Source organism: Astatotilapia calliptera, chromosome 9 (genome assembly GCF_964374335.1).
Source record: "Astatotilapia calliptera chromosome 9, fAstCal68.1, whole genome shotgun sequence".
Lineage (NCBI taxonomy): Eukaryota > Metazoa > Chordata > Actinopteri > Cichliformes > Cichlidae > Astatotilapia > Astatotilapia calliptera.
Window position 1 is genome coordinate 20,674,107 of NC_137430.1, and position 19,426 is coordinate 20,693,532.

The window sequence follows — 19,426 nt, forward strand, 5'->3', positions numbered from 1 at the left end:
GGAGCACCAACTCTGTCTTACAATCTTGCCAGATTGCAGGAGATCGAGTTGCTCCTCGGTGAATTTCTTTTTGACTGACTTTTATTGCATGGGATGTGATTTCCTTACAGAATGGGGGTAACTCTGCCTCATTTGGAGAAACAAGTGGGCCATGGGAGGATCACATATTCCTGTGGAGGCTCATTACAAAAGTATCTATGACTCAGCTCTCGTCTGCGCCCCTATTTTCCTGTAGTAGATATGAATTTATGCAAAGTTTACACACGTTTCCTCCTCTGTTGCGCTTTCTTTTCTCTCCCGCTGCGTTCCCCTGGCTGTCCACTTTAATTCATTTACAGAGTTATTCATGTGAACTCACAGTCACAGGGTAGTTAGTTTGGACTTGATTTGTCTGAATCCCAGTGCACAGGGTGCGTATCAATTTGAAAAGCAAGGCCGTGAAAGGACACCGGCTCACAAACGCCCACTGCCTTGTTATCTCCTTGTTCCGTTCTTGCATTGGGATTGAGTGAGAGCCCCACATAACTGTTTTTCCATTCTCTTTTATGTCTCTCCCTCTTTGTCTGTCTCTGGCTGTCTTGTCCTATCTTTCACTCACTCTCCCTGCCTCTCACACACACTCTCCAACATAGCATCCACTCATTCTGACACTGTCAGCAAAGATATTCTTCCGTCATACTCAAGAAACTCAAAACTACTTTTTTTGTTGTTGTTGTTGTTGTTGTTGTTGTTTGCTGCACTCGCCATCTCCTCTTTGCTCACACCCGCAGCTTTCTCTTCTCGTTCGCTTCCCTTGCAACATATCTGCCCTTTCCTCTTTCTTTCAGCTCAGCGACAGAGCCTGTCGCCACAGAATGCATTCCACCAGCTGAAGGGGATGCGTCACATGCAGTGCAGGCTGCATGTGCCTGTCACAGCCTGCCCCATCCACAAGGTTCTTCCACAGCCCTAAAATAAATTGTTCCATTTTAGCCCTTGCATGATAAAAGCAGTTCTCAGGGAATTTAAGAATAATTCAGCACAAATTTGATCTCAGTTCCCTTTCTGTTCCTGTTGAGAGAAAGAATTGATCCACGTGGTGGTGAGAAAATAGAGGAGAGAGAGATGGTGGTGAGAAAGAAGAACGAGGATTGAGAGAAGGTGAGAGGTGGTGATGAGAGGAAGAGTGATCTGAGAGAGTGAAATGGATATTGAAATGCTAAAAGGGGAGACAAATTAGCAAAGAGAAGATGAAGTGGGGTTGGAAGACAAAGGGGAAAGAAAGGGTAGAGATGATAGCGATATGAAAAATGTTACATTAAAAAGAAGAGGAGAACGACGGCTGGGGTTAAGTGATGTAAGGTAAAAACTGATGATGTGATAGAAGCTGTGATTAATCATATGAGGCCAGTTTCGCTAGCTACACACAGGCCTGATTACTCCCAGATCTGTTAAATCAAGAAATCACTTAAATAGCACCTATGTGACAAAGTGATGTAAGCTAAAAGATCTCTAATAGCAACACATCAAGCCACACTCTAAAGAAACAGATCAGAAAGAAAATAATTGACATCTGTCAAAGGAATAATTATTCATATTTAGGGGTTTGTGATTACAGTGTACCAGAGTGAGAACATTATCCACAAATGGAGAAAATTTGAAACACTGATGAAACTTCCCAGGAGTGGCCGGTTTATCCAAATTACTCGATGACGCCTCCAGGAGGTCACAAAAGAACCCAGAACAGCATCTAAAGAAATGCAAGCCTCGCTTTCCTTAGTTAAGGACTTTTTAAAAAATATTCCGTGGACTGATGAGAAACTTGACTCCCTTTACATCTGCTGTAAAACTAGCACAACATTTCATAAAAACAACATCAAGCCAACAGTTAAACATGGTAGCGGTAGTGTGATGGTTTGGGGCTGCTTTGTTGCGTCAGTACATGAACAAGTTGGTATGACTGATGCAACCACGAATTCAGCTCTCTACCAGCAACTCCTGAAGGAGAGTCCAGCCATCAGTTTGTGCCCTGAAGCTCAAGCGCACTTGCAGCAGGACAATGTTGGGAAACGCACCAGCAAGTCCACCTCTGAATGGATTCAAAGGGTTTTGGAGTGGCATAGATAAAGTCAAGATTTAAATCAGATCGAGGTGCTTGGGCATGAACTTAACAAGCCGTTCATGCTCGAAAAACTCTCCAAATTAAAACAATTCTGCAAAGAAGAGTGGGCCAAAAATTCCTTTACAGTGATGTGAAAAACTCATTGCCAGTTATCACAAATGCTTGATTGTAGTTCTTGCTGCCAAGAGAAACATAACCAGTTATTAGATTTAGGGGACAATTATTTTTTTTCACATAGGGTCAAGTAGGTTTGGATAGTTTCTTTCTCTCGACAAATGAAATCATCATTTAAAAATTGCACGTTGTGTTTACTCAGGTTATCGTTATATTAGACCCTTTAGATTTATTAGGTGACAAAGAGAGAAAACTCTGTAATAGGATATGCTACCAGCGTATATCAGGTGAGACAACAAATACATTCACGTCCAGATTTTTCTTTATGACAGTTTCAAACCACAGCATCTGTGTCACACTGAGGCACAAAGCAGCCTCCACTGCACTGTAGAAAATACAAAGACTAAGCTGAAATTCGAGAAGCAAAAACAAGATGAGCAGTCATCTGAGAGGGAGAAACTGAAGCACAGTCAAGACAAACATTGACAAAGAGATGGATTATGGAAGAACGGCTGCCAAGACACAATCTGTACAACCATTCGCAGAGCTGTAATGCTCTGATGAGAATCTCCTGTCTTTTGTGTTATTGCACTGCATTCTTAGTAAAAGGCTTTAGTATAGCACACTAAAAAAAAAAGCAAAAGCACACATACACACACAAATGCACAGAAGGCTATTTCAAAATGTCCCGAGCAGTAATGCCAGGCTATTAGAGTTAACTGCTGACCTGCAGGAACAAGAATCGACAGCCATCTCCCTCCCTGCATCTCTTTAAGCCCCCAGTCTACTGATGGTGCTGCTGGTGCACTGTTTTGTGCAGTCGTATATATGTAGATGATTGCAGGTGGTAGGTCGTTATATCAAGATTTTCACCATTTGGCTTTAAGAAAGTCTGACAGTTTTAGGCTTAAAAGCAGCAAATGCACGCACACTCTGAAATAACACTCTCATTGCGAGACGAAGTGGCTCATGGGGACTGTGTCGGGCTGTTGTTGAGTCACTGTATTTCAGCTCAGAGTGAACAAGCAGCCAGTCGGCCTCTCCTCCCTGCCCTGTCGCAGCAAAGTGGGGTCCACACACCTTGACAGGATAATAACAGCAGCCGCGCATGATATCGAGCATAATTGCGTCGCTGTTTGTCATTTATCAAAGGTTTACCCAGCTGACATTTTCCCAGTGTGATGTGGAAGATGAGGCTGATTTTGATGAAACTGTTTGAAAGGTCATGTTCAGAACTAAACCGTGTTACGGGACTGACTGTCACCTTCCCTGCTAAGCTGCATGCAGCATTAGACTATTCAAACGGGATTGGAGATTTTCTCCAATACCTTTGTTCTATTCTTATAGAGCAAAAGCATCTGAGAATTCTTCTTCTTATTGGAAATTCTTATTATTATTGCACAGTGAGTCAGGATTTCACTGTACTTCTATTTTAATTCACTCTAGAGTGGGGGTGGATCCAGATGAAAACCAGGAGGACCGCATTTTTGAGGTAAGCGCAGTTGTTTCTACTATAGATAAATCTTTTTTCTAAATTCACTATATTTATTCATCCTCTTGTTTTTCTTTCTGGGATCAAATTTTGCCTTTTTTAATAGAAATGTTTATCAGCTTCCTTCTTTATGCACCACATATTATGTGACTGTCAAATAACTGGATTCGGCTAAATATTCCAAATTGATCCTTTTTTTAATCGGTGCTTTCTAAATCCTTCTCAGCACAATTTGCATTGATGTGCAGGCATCGCTTCTCCAATCCCATTTAGAAGATTGTATATTAGTGCCACTGTTTATCGATGGGTTACGGCAAGTTAATTGTCATTCCGTGTGCTTTAACATGCTGAAGCTTGAACATCATTGCAGTCTGTTTACGAATGTATCTGATTTGTTTCAGGGGGCTACTCTAGTTAGAAAGAGTGCACATTAAGCTTAAGAAAATAATGCTTCCAAGAATATGCTCAACACCAAAAAAAACAAGTATTGGCCCAACAGCTTCTAATATTGACTGTCACACAGTCACTTACATTTCACTGTGTTACAAGAAGTGATTCTGCCTACATACGCATTGTGTCGCACTGGAAGCAGCAAGCTTCGCTGAACATGTGAGAGAGGGCAGTCACATGACTATAAAACTTCGAGCGGTTTTGTGGTCAACACATTCTTCTTTCACACTATTTCTTATTTAAATATTGAGAACTGTACATTATAGGGATTTACTAATATGTATAATTTCTGCAAATATTGTACTTGCAGCATATCCGTCCATCCTCTCCTACTGACACATAATGGGCGTCCAGCCTTTAATCTTGGGTCTGCTGTTTATTTTAAGACCACATGGCATTAAAGTGAAGAACACTTCAAGAGGAAATGCAGTTTCGCTTTCGCTTTGAGTGATGGTCTGCGCAATATCCAGAACAGAGCACAACAGAGGCCCTCTGAGTGTGGCCTTTTGTTGTGCATACACCCACCCTGCCATCGCTGCTTCCCAGCAGCTCACCATTCACTCTCTTATTTGAACCGACGATTATCTGCACGCTATGAATGGGACAAGGTCTGGGCATCTCTCTGGTATCAAGCGGCCAAATAGATAGTGTGGCCAAGTAAAGCTGGAGGAGGATCCCAGTGGGGAGACGAGCTTTTTTATTTCTTTTTTTATGGAAACAGTTGAATGCATGCAAGACCAGAGCAGTTGTTCTTACTGTAATGAGGAGGGATCTCTATTGGTAGTTCAGTTTTTGGGAATAGGATTTTCCCTTTATTAGGTCTGACCCTCTTGTTCAAGCTGTGGTCATGTGATATGGCCCTGCTGACCATGCACAGGTGCAGGTTTTCGGCATTTCCATCAAGCACCGTATACAGCCCACGGCAGACGGGCTTTGTTTGTCGGCGAGTAACATTGGTTCTCTTCTGGTTTACAGATTGCTACAGAGAGGCTAGACACAACACAGGGCCTGTGGCACTCTCTCGACTACAAGTATCCTTTCACTGCTTTTTTCTCCAAAGCACTCTCACATCTGCTTGCACTCACAATAATTAACGCAGCGCTCTGTGGAGCCCTACTGTTCTGTGAGTATCAGAAAAAAATAGTGCTTCATTACATAGACTTTGAAGAAAGACCCTTATCTATCAGGACAAACAGAAAGTTCAGAAAGAACGTGTGTGGCCTGCTAGCAAACATACACTGTGTATGACCTCCTTTGTGCAGCTATATTAGGACCATTTGCACACATGCTCTCATTGTAGTTTCCCTGATATAAACGATTCTTTAGGATGCATTTATCTAAGAGGCTCCTCATTTTCAAGTCAACTTTGAAACACGATTATCCATGTGACTTCTCTCATGTGACAGTTCTCAGCAATCACGTCTTATGAATATCGTGACTATTAAAAGAGTACTCCAACAATGCACTCCTTTTCCAGATAGAAAAGCAGCAAATATTATATTATATCTAAAATCTAATATTTAAATTATTTATAATTCATTTCTGTGGACCAAAACTCCACAGTCTTTGCTCCGTGCAAGAATACATTTTGTACATTCCTTTGCCGTTATTAGATAAATTCACAGGTTGCATTCAGAAATTTACTCCATTGTTCACCTTTATTTTATTTTGCAACAATCTGGAAAATATATATATTTGCATTTGGTAAAGGTTGATGTTCTTGTCTGTAGCAACAATAAATAAAGGGCCAGTCAGCTATAGTGACTGTCTGAGGATAACAAAATCTGGCCAGGACCTCTAAAGTTCATTTCCAAAGCAAACAGTTTGCTTCTCTGTCAGTCTTTATTCTAAACAAAGTTAAGGGTTTACTAGCTGCAAACTTATTCTGTGGGAATGGTGTTGAACTTCCCTCCCCAACTGCACAATAGTACGTGTTATTTCCCAAAGTGCTTAACTATTGCCGCCTCTGTTGGTGTTAACAACGTGTTAAGATGGTCTTGTAAGCAGAGAGTGTAGTTGGAGAAGGAAAACAGTTGTACTCTTTGCAGGAAGATTTCACGAGGATTGCATTAAGTTTAAGCTAATTGAATTTTGCTCCCTAATGACTTCATGACCTGGTGCTTGGTAAGGAGCACATCATCTTACTTTATGGGCTTTATCTCTTCTGCAAAACAGTGCAATGTTGGATTGATGGCATCATCATTAAGAATAGTCATTTAATGCGTAATTGAGGTTTTGTTTGTTTTTTGGGGGGGGTTGTGCTTTTTAATTGAATGAGAGTGCAGAAATGGCATTATCCCGGCTACGTAGCTGACCTTTGATAATGAAACAAATCAGGCTACAAGGTTAATATTATTTTGGCAGCATGCAAAATATATTTAAATACATTTTTTTATACCGGCACCCATGAAAATGAATGGGTGAGTGTGTTCAAACATGACTGATAGTTTAATACAGAGTTTTTTCCCTTCTTCTCTTTGATGTAACTTACATTAAAGCAGGAAGAGTTATAAATAACATAAGTAACTCCTAAACACTCAAAAGGGTTATATAATTATCTATTTAAATTTTATAGGGATATCTAAGAATATGAAATAAATGTTTCTCAAAAGTTTGTCTCTTCTTTACTGATCTCACAGAAAGAGATCAAAAAGGAAAGGAAGGTCCCTGTGTCCCTCCTTTCCTGAAAAGTCATGGTCCGCTCATAACTATTAAAATAAGTAGTATAAAGTGTGTGTGTAGTCTGTGTTCTTGTTACGTCTTGAGACACATTGAAACAGTAGCCTGAGACTGTGAGGTATTAAATGTGTTACTCATGAACAGTGAGAGCTGGTATGTGTAGTTCTGAAACCAGATACGACGAGAGAGGGTAGATCTGACTGTAAAACTGTATATTGGCTAACAGTAACAAGCTACACCCTGAGATTAGATTAAACAAACATGTTTAACTATGTATGGCCTAAAATTAGTAATTATTTTTGCAGTAAAATAACCATTTTCTAACAATTGAAATGAAAATATCACATATTTATTTAAACTTATATTAAAAGAATATTAAATTGAAATAAAAGGGACCTGTCGTTTGAAGGTGTACAAATTAAATTCTTACCACCAAACACCACATCGCTGATCCAGCCGATGGATCAAGGCATTATTCTCACATTTAAGGTGCTTTATATGTAAAACACCCTGCACCACCTGCCTTTGGGTGTACATAAAATAATAAAATAAACATGCTTTCTAATTTATGCTTTTTCACCTATCACAGGGGTCCTGGAACGTAACCCTCACGATAATAGAGGGAATAATTATTTTATACTGCCCAGGGTTTTTTTGAAAAACTGATCATTTTTGGATAAGGGGATAGAGTGCTAAGTTATCAGCTAATGCTAACAGGTTAGCAAGGCACATTAATATAATACTGCAGTCTATGGAAAAAGAGCTAATGCTAGAATTTCAATCACCAAAAAGAGAGCTCAAACTTTGTGCATATGCCACTGATAACATTAACAATGTAGGAAGTCCTGACTGATCTATCAAATGTTGCTGATATTACAGCAATATTTTTATGTATAAGTATGTAATATCAATATTATGATATTACATATCTTTTTTTTTATCTGATAAACAAAAATTTAAAAACTAAAGAAGAGATGCGAGAAACACCCTTCAGCCATGTTGTCTGTCGGTCTTGCATAGATTGCTCAGCAGATTTTGAAAAAATTATGCAATTTCGCAGCAGCACACATTTAGCAGATGTTTAAACCCTCAAGTATTGATCTTAAAATTCCTTTACTGGTTGAGCTCTGACTAAATTCATTTCATGTAAACAAGTGTAAATGGGGTCATTTTTGCTAACATTTCAATAAGTCTGTCTTAAGTTTTAGTCTTGGAAAATCATTTCAAAGGAGTTCATTGTGACATATTTTACTCTGAGAACTGTTTTTAACAGGCAGTATTGGTTTATATTTCAGACAGATTAGAAACCATAAAGTTTGTAAAGGTTGTAATTAAATTCAAATACATGTAGCGTTCAGGCTACTAAACCACAAAACACAAGCAAGGTGGATGTGGTTGAGTGTACTGAGAAATTCTCTGATCTGATTAGGACATATTTCCGTTTTGTTTACGTGAAACGGTTTCTTCTTTCTAGTTTTGCAGCTTCCATTTAAATGTTTAAGACATATTTAGATGTTAAATATTGACTTGAGAATGAGCAGTGGGTTAATTTGATAAAGAATTATATTCACTGACCAAATTTTAAATAATAGTAATCTACTGTCTCTGTCTTATGCAATAGCTTCACCAGTAGCCTTGTGACAGACAGACTGTTCTTCACTATTTTTAAAGAGCCAGCTAGCCAGTCCCTACATGTGCTAGCATGCTAACATTTGTATGATATGTCTGCTGGTTGCAACACACGATTAAAAGCCAAAAAACAGCACGAACTGTACTCCTGCCATGGCTATATTTAAAGCTTATAATATTGGGTTAACTTGCACATTTTAACAGACTGTGTGTTTTTACCAGACCTCGTGTATATATCATGGGTTTTTGGAATCATGTAAAGCATGCAAATATGACAGCGGGCGAGAAAAGAGGAGATGAGAGAAGCAGGATGAAAGGCCCGACCAATGTATCCTATTGATGAGGAGGAAAAACATATTCTGAAGGTGCTTTGAAGTGGACCAGGTGAGAGGAGCCTCAGCCGGAATCCTGCTGCCAGGTAATTGAGCCTCAACTTGGCTCACCATCTGCATCATTGAGGCACACTGCTGCTTCCTTAACTGTTTCCCCGTCAGCCTGGCTTTAGGGTTCATAAGGACAAGCACTCATTCTGGGGGACATCAAAGCCTGTTTGATCTTTCCAGCTGAATTGGTTTGCATACTGTGGCGTTAGCCCAGCAACCACGTTTTTGTTTTGGATCTGGAATCCCAGAAGCCACCCATGTCTTCTCCCGTGTTAAAGAAGTACAATGCCGTTAATTACATGGGTGTTCTGTGGCTTGAAAATCAAGTCTAGGCGTGTTACCCATATTTTTAGCATTACAAGGCTAAACAATACCATACAACAAAGAAGCACCAAGTAGAGCATAGTGGCACCCACTGTAAATATCTCCTCCTTACATTTTGATGTTATGTAAGAAGTGTATACGTATTCATTATGCAATGCAATCAAAGTCTGCAATCATGGAAATTCCCATGTCTTTAGGAGAATAAGCAGTACTGAGAACAGTGGGTGTATCAGTGGAAGGGGCTAACAAAAGGCCATGCATCTCATGGCCTTTAATGAAGGAGGCCAATTCAACTCAGTCCTCTGAGCTACAAATGTACAGTAATTGTACTGTCAGTAAGGTATATTTTGACGTTTCACACTCCTGTGTGCTTTTGTACTCTCTGTTGTAGATGCTGCTGTCTAACAAAGTTATCTCTTCCAGGTTGGGTGAGTCACTGACAGATAAACTTAGGGATATGTTATCAACTCAGTTTAAAAAGAAAAAACACAAAGCACAAACTGCCAAGGCAGCTCATCCTCTTTCTCTTGACAATATTTTCTTTAAAGATAAAACAAAAATAAAAAACTTTTCATGACAGCTTGACCCTATTTGACCTTGAAGAAGAGGTCAGAGGTCCAAAGTAATACACATATTGAATTCCCTATATGCCTATATGTTCTCAATGCAAACAATGGTGGTAAGAAACATAGTTTTAAATAGCTCTATATAACATTATCATGACTTTGGAATTCAGATCGAGGTCAGAGGTTAAATGTGACATGATATTTTACATTTTTATACAGTATTTCTATGTCTACAGTACACACCACACTTGTGAGATACTTCCTAATTTATAAGCCTTTTTGTCATTTTTCTACCTATGAATGAATGAATAAATAAATAAATAAATAAATAAATAAATAAGTGGGCTTTGAAGTACTTGGTGGATGTACATGAAATGGATGTACATGAAATTTTAATGGATTGTTAACTGGACCCCACTCTTCACCCCTACAAAGTTTTATCAGAATACTGTGCATTGGTGTTGAGAGTGTGATGAGTTAGGGTAACTGCAACTTCTGTCTGTTTTCTTGTTTCCTCACTAGTTGTACCACTGGACGTTTTTGTTTATTAATTGATTCGCATTTCATGTGTAATCATTAAGGCTGCCTGTAACAGCGCTTGTATTGGACATTTCCGACTACAGCGTTTGCTTAAATGTTAAAATACTGGTAAAACAATGGGAAAGTTTGTCACACAAGTTATAAACAGGCTATTTACAACCAATTTCTTAAATAGCATAAGTAACTTACGTTAGATAAAAACAGTGTGTTGTTGTTGGAGACGTTTTGCGTGCTATGTTCTAGACCATTTCTTAGAATGACTTGCTGAAATCTGTGTTGGTTTCCTGGCAAACATAGCATGAAAAGATTTCATGAAGCCCCTGAAAAGCAGCAAGCGTTTAACCAAACCACACTAACCTGCTTTGTAGTTTCTGAACTCTAGTAGCTGATCACATGTATTATAACTCTAATACTTGCCCTAACTCATGAAAGGTCAGTAAAAGGTTACCTGCGGGTTGTGCAGCGTGGGACTTGTGCTTGCTGTGATGGTGGCTGAAGCAGCAGTTGGTCTTCTACCCCCACATAACTACTCAGCATCTTTTCACACACACACACACACGCACACACATATAATCTGACACCATTGTGTAGCAGAAAGCAGAACCAGCAGTTATAATTACCATCACTGTCGAGTATCATGCCAGCATGGAACAGGAGGACGCAGTGCCAACAGGAAGACAACTCACTCAGGCACATCCCAAGGAAGACATTATTCTCTCCTTTTCTCCCTCCTTAGACCCCTCCCCCCTTTTCCCCTTGTTTCTCATTTGAGACATTTTATGAATAAATCCTGTTAGCTGCCAGAATGGTGCTTATAATTCCAACCTCTTGCACATTTTCAACAACAGAACCCGAATGGTGAGAGCTGGTACCAATTTCCATATTAGATTATTTTCCACTTACCCTTGTTCTTTTGTACGCATGCCAGAGGACTGTGCACTTGTGTGCCACATTAGTCCCACATTACTCATAAAAGGCAGTGAGGTACAAAGGTTGACACTGATGGCACTGGTAAAATAGGAATTTGTCCGTTTTTTTTGTTGTTTTTTTTCCCCTCCAAAGCAAAAATTGAGGAAAGTATGACCCCTTGCAGAAAGGTGATTATAAATTAGATGCTAGCAGGGGGCTCCGAAATGTCACAAACATACTCACCTCCACTTTTCAGACCAGAGCTTATAAATATGCCACTGTTATTGTTTAGTAACCACCTGCCACCTGCACCGCTTCGCTTCCACCGTCTCCTCTCAACGCTGATCGAAAATCAAAATGCACATATCTGCACTTTATCACATTTATAAGGCATTCGTGACCTTGCCTCTAGTTTCAATCAAATGCAAGGCTGACCCAGTTTGCTGAAACTAGATAACGACCCATTTGCTACCTTTCCTTTTTTTTTTTCTTGAGCAAATTATTTTTATCTCGATTTTGGCTCTCATGCAACATCCCCTCCTGGAAAATCTCTCTGTGTTGCATGGGAGCTTTTATTCCTTAAGACAACAACTCAGCTGACAAAAGCTATGTATATTAAATATGCTAACAGCTTAAGAATCTGGAACAAAAATAGCTCAAGTACCTAAAGCTTGAATGACTAATATCCCAGCTCTCTGCAGTGTGCCATCTTCAAAACGGAAGGCCAACTGCACTGAATGCCAGTAAGCTGACAGTGACCTCATAAGGGAAATAATACACTTTCATAATGTTTTTTTTATTGCTTTGAGCACAAGGGGACTATGATTTATTACACTTTTAGATTTGCATCTCTCATTTCTGTCTTCATATATAAACAACTGGGAGTCTGATGGCTTAGATCTAAAACAATTTGCAGTCACACGCTCAGTGATTATGTTTATGATAAACTGTAGTGATTCACTTTAACCACTTCTTTCTAACAAAGAGTTGGGCTTTCCCTCGAGCATCAGCTGCTAAAATAGGAAACAGACCATACCAGTTAACGCTTTACTGGAGTGCAACACCAGTAACATGTAAATTCCCTGACCTTTTATCCTGCACAGGTAAAACACCGTATCTGGTTACTGTCCTACTCATTCTTTCAAATATATATATATATATATATATATATATATATATATATATATAAAATCTGATATGTGCTTTAGTGTTGTTAGCTATTATTGTTATGACTGTGGAGCTGGAGGACAGGCTAGACTACAACCGACCATTTCACCTTATCTTGTGTTTACAGTCACTGACACGTACACACGTTTTGAACAGTCCTTTAACAATGTCACAGATATCTAAAGCCAATGCTGACTCATTGTGGCCCCCCGCTGACTGAGTCACTGCCACAGTGTTGTGGTGTATTTGCCAGAGTCTTCAGTAGCCCCCGTGTGCAGGAGGTAAGACTTTTTTTCTGTGTTTACAACATGCCAGAAATATTGAGGAACATATGAGTTATTTGCCACTCACAATTCAGGATGATGAAGAAGAAGAGCTGTGTGAGATAGAAGCAGGAAAAAACACCCTGGATTTGGGGGAAACGGAGAGCCAGCAGGGATCGTCCGAAAGCGATTCTGCATCCGAGCACCAAGAGGACCTGCTGGACGGAGATCTGGGCCTCGGCACTGCTCCAGCTCAACCGAGGGAGGCAAGCGGCTCCAGTACTCAGCTCTAACCTCGTCTTATCAGCTATTGCTCCCTGATGTCAAAACCCCCACCTCCCACAGTGAATGGAGGTCACTGGTCAGGACATCTGCCAACAGCTGACTGAGAGTTAGAGTTTCAATGGTTCCCAAAAGGTCATGCACTCCCCCTGTGCTGAAATGCACGCAAAGACACACAGTCACACAGGAAGGGAGAAAAACAATTACAAAGGCCACCGCTCTTCCTGTTGCAACGCTGATGATGTCCTTGTCTCAAACTGGGGAAGTTAGAAACTGAAATAGAAATGTTAAGTGTGCCTTTCACCTTTGTCATAAAGCAGTCATAAAAATAAATAAAGGTAATATGTTAAGTCACAGATTCATTATAAGTGCGGCAGCTACATGATACACGGTTACGTAATGCCCGAGTTTCAAGCTTTAGGGAGAATTACTCATCACTGTACTCTGTGATTGAACACTGCAGTATTTCCCTTAATCAGCTGAAATGGTATTTTCTTGCCAACTTTGCTTAGCTCTTCCCCAGCCCCTTATTAAACTTTTATTGCACTGTTTTCTGCTGCAATCCTTTTAACTGATTCAAATGTATTCTGCTAAATTTATTACCACCCCCACCACCCCATCTCCCTCCATGTCTTCCTTAGCATTCTTTGCTGTGCAAGAATGTATCCAAATGGTTAAAAGTACTAACAGCTTTCAGGGGGGAAAAAAGATTATTTGCATGTGAAGTTTCGCTCCAACTGCTTTAATTAAAGATTGCACTTTGCTGCTTTCTATGTGCATCACTGTAAATCTCAGGGCCCCATCTTTTTCCCCCTTGAGTCAAACAGGGGTGTTGTTTACTGCACAAATACGATTTGTGAAGGTTAGGCTGTACGAATATGCAGATGGTTCGCCGTGTATTAATAAAGCCATTGTCCTTGAAGCGGGGGCTTTTCGTTTTATGTTGTGAATGCATGGGCGCGTCTCTGGAATGTGTCTGTTAAAGTATACATTGCGTTCCTCTTTGTATGCACTCAAATTTAAATTTCTGAGCTTTTTCCAAGCAAGAGATGATGATTAACAGCTTTCCACCATTATTAGGCCTGTTTCTTAAAGCTGCAGCTTACTATCAAAGTAAACAAATACTTTCTGAAACACAATTGCTAGTTTTTATGTCATTTGGCCAGAGGGGCCGATGGCGCGATATGGCAGCCTCGTTTCTGTCAGTCTGTCCCAGGGCAGCTGTGGCTACAACTGTAGCTTGCCTCCACCAGTGTGTGAATGTGACAGTGAATGAATAGTGGAATTGTACAGCGCTTTGAGGGCCCCGAAAAGCGCTATATAAATGCAATCCATTATTATTATTATTTGCTAATATTTGAAGCAACACATCACTGTTATATAACACAATCTGTTGGCTTCTGTTGCATATCCGTTTGATGCAGAAAGCTTCTTTTGCATTTCAAGGTGATGCAAACTTTGTTTTACATGTCAGTTTCCATACGGTACGTAAATCCAATTTCAATGTTCACCAGGATCTACTTCCGCATGGGAGGAAGAAGCTTCTCTCAAGTCTCCTTTGTCGTTGTTGTGGGAGTCGCCGGCCACTGAGCTTTCAAGTACAATTTTTAGACGTTTTTGCATCCCGAGCAAAAGGCTGAAACTACAGTCAGGTGTGTAAAAAGACATTTAGCACAATGAATGTGTTTGGATGTTACTTTTACAGGTGACTGTTGAAATGGGAAATTTTGCTAAGGTGCTGTTGTCAACAGAATTGAAGTTGACAGTAACTGTAATTACTTCTTCCACCCAGCTATTAAAATATCCCCAGCTATTGTGACTAACGTTTTTCAGCCATGCACTTAAAGATACCGTGTGGAGTTTTAAGTACTACTCAGTAGTTGTTTTACGTCAGGCTTTACTAGCATTAGTTTGCCAAAAAAGGAAAAACCTAAACAAAGCAGGAAATCTAAACCAATAGAGAAGTACACAGACTCGGTTTATAACTTTTCAAATGTGGCTTGCAGTTGTTTCCACCCTGTCTGACAGATATATATATATATACACACACGCGCGCGCACACACACACTTCATGCTGGTGAGCAACACCGAATGTAAACAGTTTGCTTGCCAGAAACCTCCACAGGGCACCTTTAGGTTATGTAGCAAATAGCAACAAATATATGACACCTCTCCAGCACAGTGGTTCTCAAACAGTGACAAAAGGTGTGCACTGAATAAAGTTTTGATAAAGCTTATTCATTCAAGACAAAATTTGTTATACATCCTGATTGTAAATTAAAATAAACGTAGCACATTTATTATTATTCTGCTTCAGGTTTCTTCCTATTAAAAGGTGTTTTTCCTTCCCACGGTCTCTAAGTGTTTGTTCATATAGGGTCGTTTGATTGTTGGGTCTTTACCTTACAATAAAACCACCTTGAGGAGAATGCTGTTGTGATTTGGTGCTAAATAAATAAAACTGCATTGAATTTAACCGAATCATTCAATTCTGCATTAAACCCTTCATCTTATTTTGGTGTGCTAACTTCCAGGTTGTTCCCTGCAGCCAATTTTGTGAACCACTTCCACTCCCCCCCCCAAGTAGGCGTTAAAATAACTGAGTTCAACACAAATGCATAAACTGTATTGTTAACTATGAACTTTACTCAATGCAATATTCCCAGATGTTTTTTTTATAAGAGCAAGCAATTGTAAACATTGGAAATGGTAGAACAAGCAGACTGCTGACACCAACAGAGAGACTTTTCCAAATCTGGAGCTATGACATTGTCCACAGTGTATGATATCATCCTGTCAGGATGTGACGACAAAAAATAATAATAAAATGTAAGAAAAACCCAAATCAAAACATCCCCCTTTTTGTAAAATCTAGCCGTAGCACTACTGCTGTTCTGATCACACCTCTACCTATGGCACAAGAATCCAATCCAGTGATTGTCTCTGACACGTCTCAAATATTAACATTAGCAGTCAACTTCTTTTTTTCTTCTTTTTTAATCAGTTGGATTTTTTAACCCTTCCTTTAACTAGTTTCACTTTTACAGACAGTATGAAGACTGGAAAACAGATTTTTTTTCTTTTGAACATTCAAAAAATATCCCCAAAACATCCACTTTGAAGTGTCATCATAACAAGATACATGAATTATACAGTAGCTTCTTTTTTTCCTCTGAAAGTTGCAGCTTTGAGTCAATTGTTCTTAGACGTTGCAGTGTCGAGGTCTAAGGTCCCGTCTGGTGTTCCGGTAAAAAAGAAGTGGTCCTTTTCAACGGAGCTGCAATTGCTCGACTGACGGTACATTCCAAATGCGGCCGATGTAGATCCAGGAACATGGACTTAAAGTAAAGCTTTATTTCCACAAAATAAGGAAATGGCACTCTATGCAAAATTAACATTAAATTAAATGGTCTTTGGTGGTGAGGATGTTTTCACAGTCTGGAGTGTGTCAGTAGTGATTTGCTCAAGTCCTTGGCCTCCCCGGCTGTTCTCACTCTCTCGTAACCTAGAACTGACATGGAGTGGTGGCAGTAGTCTTCCACTTGTTTGATCTGTTGGATGCTGAGCACTGTTCTCCATGCACTTGCAGCTTGTGTGGCATTCCTGGAGGAGACTATAAATGGCTTAGATGAGGAACTGGAGCCACTGGTCATGTTCAAAGCAAACATCTCAATGTCATGGTTGGTAGTGAGGTTGGCAAAGCGGTAGACGCTCCTCAGGGTCTTAACTGGGTTTTCGACCAGGTCTTCGTAACGTACGGCCATGTACTTCCCCTTCAGCCAGCTGGGTGGATTTAAGGCAGTCCTCAAAGTCCTGGAGGTACGGTCGCAGATCACCTCCATGGCTCCAATGGAGTGGTAGTCTGAGCCATCCTTCTTGTTAGCTTTGTGCCCGGGGTCCACGAAAGGTATCCGCCGAAGTTTGGGGTCTCTGCTGCGGACCACCTGTAAATTCTCCCGTATCAGGCCGTGTCTGGATTTGATCCTGGAGTTGGCTACTGCCCGTGGGTCTCTAACCAAGTGTATCACCTTCAAATCCAAGGACGGATCCTCCATGAGCGGGGCCAGCACATTTACATCCAATATGCGGACCCCTTTAATGACTATGGTGCTATATTTCAGGCACTCTTCCTCCAACAGTCTAAGGCTTTGAGGGGGACACTTTTTACACACCTTATCATCCACCATCCCCACCACCTCCTTCCTATAGGCTGAGCAGAGGGGATATGAGCACACCACTTTATTGAGGGTGGCCCCAAACAGTCCGAGGGAGGTGAAATTCTTACCTCCCGGGCTGTTGTAAAGTTGGAAAACAGACAGATCACAGCGGTATAAGGAGCTAAGCATGTCCCTGGCCGCCCCTTGCAATGACACGGCATCACCGGGGTACAGTTTCTGCCAGATGTGCCACATTGGCTCATACAAGAAGAACACATCTGCATTTTGATTAAACAGCTCCCCAAAAAAGGAAGAGCCTGACCTCCAGGTGGTCAGCACATAGATAAGCTGCCTCTTCTTAGCCAGCGAGGGTCTGTACAGGAAGCGAATGTCAGATCTGCTCTGATAAGTGGTGCTCCTCATCTGATGATTACACTGCTGCGGCTCCTTAGTCCATTTATAATTAGCCAAGTTAAGCATAGTGAGCACGAGCAGTAACAAATAGGCCATAAATAACACAATCCTCTTCCTGCGTAGCACTTTCATCACGATCCCAGGCTGTGCTATTATCTTGGTATGATTCCTGTATGTTTTAAGCTTCCTTCCAAAGCCTGCATCCTTCTCCCAAGGCGCTGTCAACTTCAGTGGTTGATGATATTGTTTGCCTCGCATCTGTACCCTCGGAGAGTGGCTCTCACCGCTGGACGAAGCTCCTTACATTGACTGTGCACCAACACGCTCGGTAGTGTGTTTATGGGCTGCACCGGGAATTAACACCCAGATGAATTAGGTAATGTATTCGGCACCAGTTCGACAGCCACTAAACGATATAGCTTTTTCACTGCACTGCGCAATGTTCGTCATAGAAATGGCAGAAGAGAGGAGCGTTAAAGTTGTCCATATCAGGCTTTGCAGTGATTCTGTGTTTGGCCCGCGTTCAAAACAAAAACCAAGAAGCCTTCAGCATTGTAACAGACGCCCAGTTTGAGCACGTTCAGCGGAAGCATCCTCGCGCAGTTACCAGCTGGAACATCCTCAGAAATGCGGTGGATTCGGGCGTCGGTCACGATTCCGCGCGACGGGCCGGATCCTCTAAATTACTCCGCAGCTGCCATGATGGAGCAGAGAAACGCTTTTATCCGCAGTTAGGGCTCTTACACGTTTCTCCGTCTCGTTCTTCTGCTCGTCCAACTAATACAAACTGGGCCGATTCAATCTGAATAGCAGGACCAAGACCCGCCCTCCGAGAGAGCGCATTGGAGCGCGACGAGTCGACGCTCGTCAGCCAGCTTACGTCATTGGACCTGCTGCGAGCCTGTCACGTTAATGGTGGCTCCGACAGATCACAGCAACGGTAGATGAGGAGGGCATGGGGGATGGATGGTGGTGGTGCTGTTGTTATGTTTAGGTGAAGTCCACCTCACATTGTCTGAACCGTACTCTAGCCTCTCGTTTCTACACATCTAAAAGCGATTAGCAGTTTTCTGTTTTGTTTTTTGTTCCGTTTTTTCAATATACAACCTATTTTTACTATTTCTTTAATAAAAGTGTTAAGGCCGTGATTGTATTCCAAAGCCGGCCTTTACTTTTCCTTTTACGCACGTCCTCCTCATCGTGTGTGACTGCAAGAGAGAATCAATATTTCAGATTAAATGTATTAGCCCCCCTCACGACAGCCACAAGAGGGTAGCCTGGGGTTTGTCTTAAAAGCAGCAAAGAAAAACCCTGTTTCATTACAAAAGAGCTATGCACATACCACCGAATCTAATTTTTCAAAAATAGAAACTCTTGAATTTTAAACTGATCTGAGAGTGATGGCCTACAGCATGATTGTAGAGGATGTAATAATTTTTCATTGGACGTGATAGAAACACTCAGCGGCAGTGACAAGCACTCCTCTCAAGTGGAATCAGCTGAAATGGGACATTTGACAGCTGTTCCCCAGGAACTGGAAAGGCCATGATGTTGTATGAAGGGAAACACATGCTCTGCAGATTGAAAATCATCTTTCCTAAGAGGCTTGCCTGTGCGGGATTACAACCTTGAACAAGCGGGGTGGGGAGAGCATAGACTGAATGAATTGAAACCGCTCGAGTCCCTTGACCCTCCCCAGCGAGGAACCTCTAAATATGTAGGGTAATATCCACGTTGTGATTTTACTATACTGTTTCTCATCAAGCCCTGCTCAGATGCTGTGCGTGGTGTGAGTCCTTCTGAAGTGCGACATATTAGGCTTTGTGTTGGCTATACAGTATTTCCTTCCTGTTCTCGGTAACGTGTGCTTTCAATATATCTTCATTTTTATTTTTGTTCTCAGCCAATGCGGGTGTCTACAGCGAAATACCTTTGTGCAGACTGCCCTCTGCTGGA

The 19,426-nt window shown here is 41.0% G+C and overlaps 2 protein-coding genes across 2 annotated transcripts in view; one reads left to right on the top strand and one right to left on the bottom strand.

Annotated features, from left to right (window-relative positions):
- LOC113029104 (sodium/hydrogen exchanger 9-like) overlaps positions 1 to 15,783 on the top strand; it is a 64,971-nt gene extending 49,188 nt beyond the window's left edge. Inside the window, exons 13-16 of the mRNA XM_026179722.2 lie at positions 3,662 to 3,707; positions 5,133 to 5,188; positions 12,530 to 12,635; positions 12,713 to 15,783. Coding sequence (XP_026035507.1) covers positions 3,662 to 3,707; positions 5,133 to 5,188; positions 12,530 to 12,635; positions 12,713 to 12,910 — 406 coding nt within the window. The 3' untranslated portion in view covers positions 12,911 to 15,783. The remainder of the gene's footprint in view (positions 1 to 3,661; positions 3,708 to 5,132; positions 5,189 to 12,529; positions 12,636 to 12,712) is intronic.
- On the bottom strand, positions 15,519 to 18,661 carry chst2b (carbohydrate (N-acetylglucosamine-6-O) sulfotransferase 2b). The gene has a single exon (XM_026180750.2). It carries the CDS (start codon positions 17,726 to 17,728, stop codon positions 16,331 to 16,333), a length of 1,398 nt encoding a protein of 465 aa, XP_026036535.1. The 5' UTR covers positions 17,729 to 18,661; the 3' UTR covers positions 15,519 to 16,330.
- Between the last annotated feature and the right edge of the window lie 765 nt (positions 18,662 to 19,426).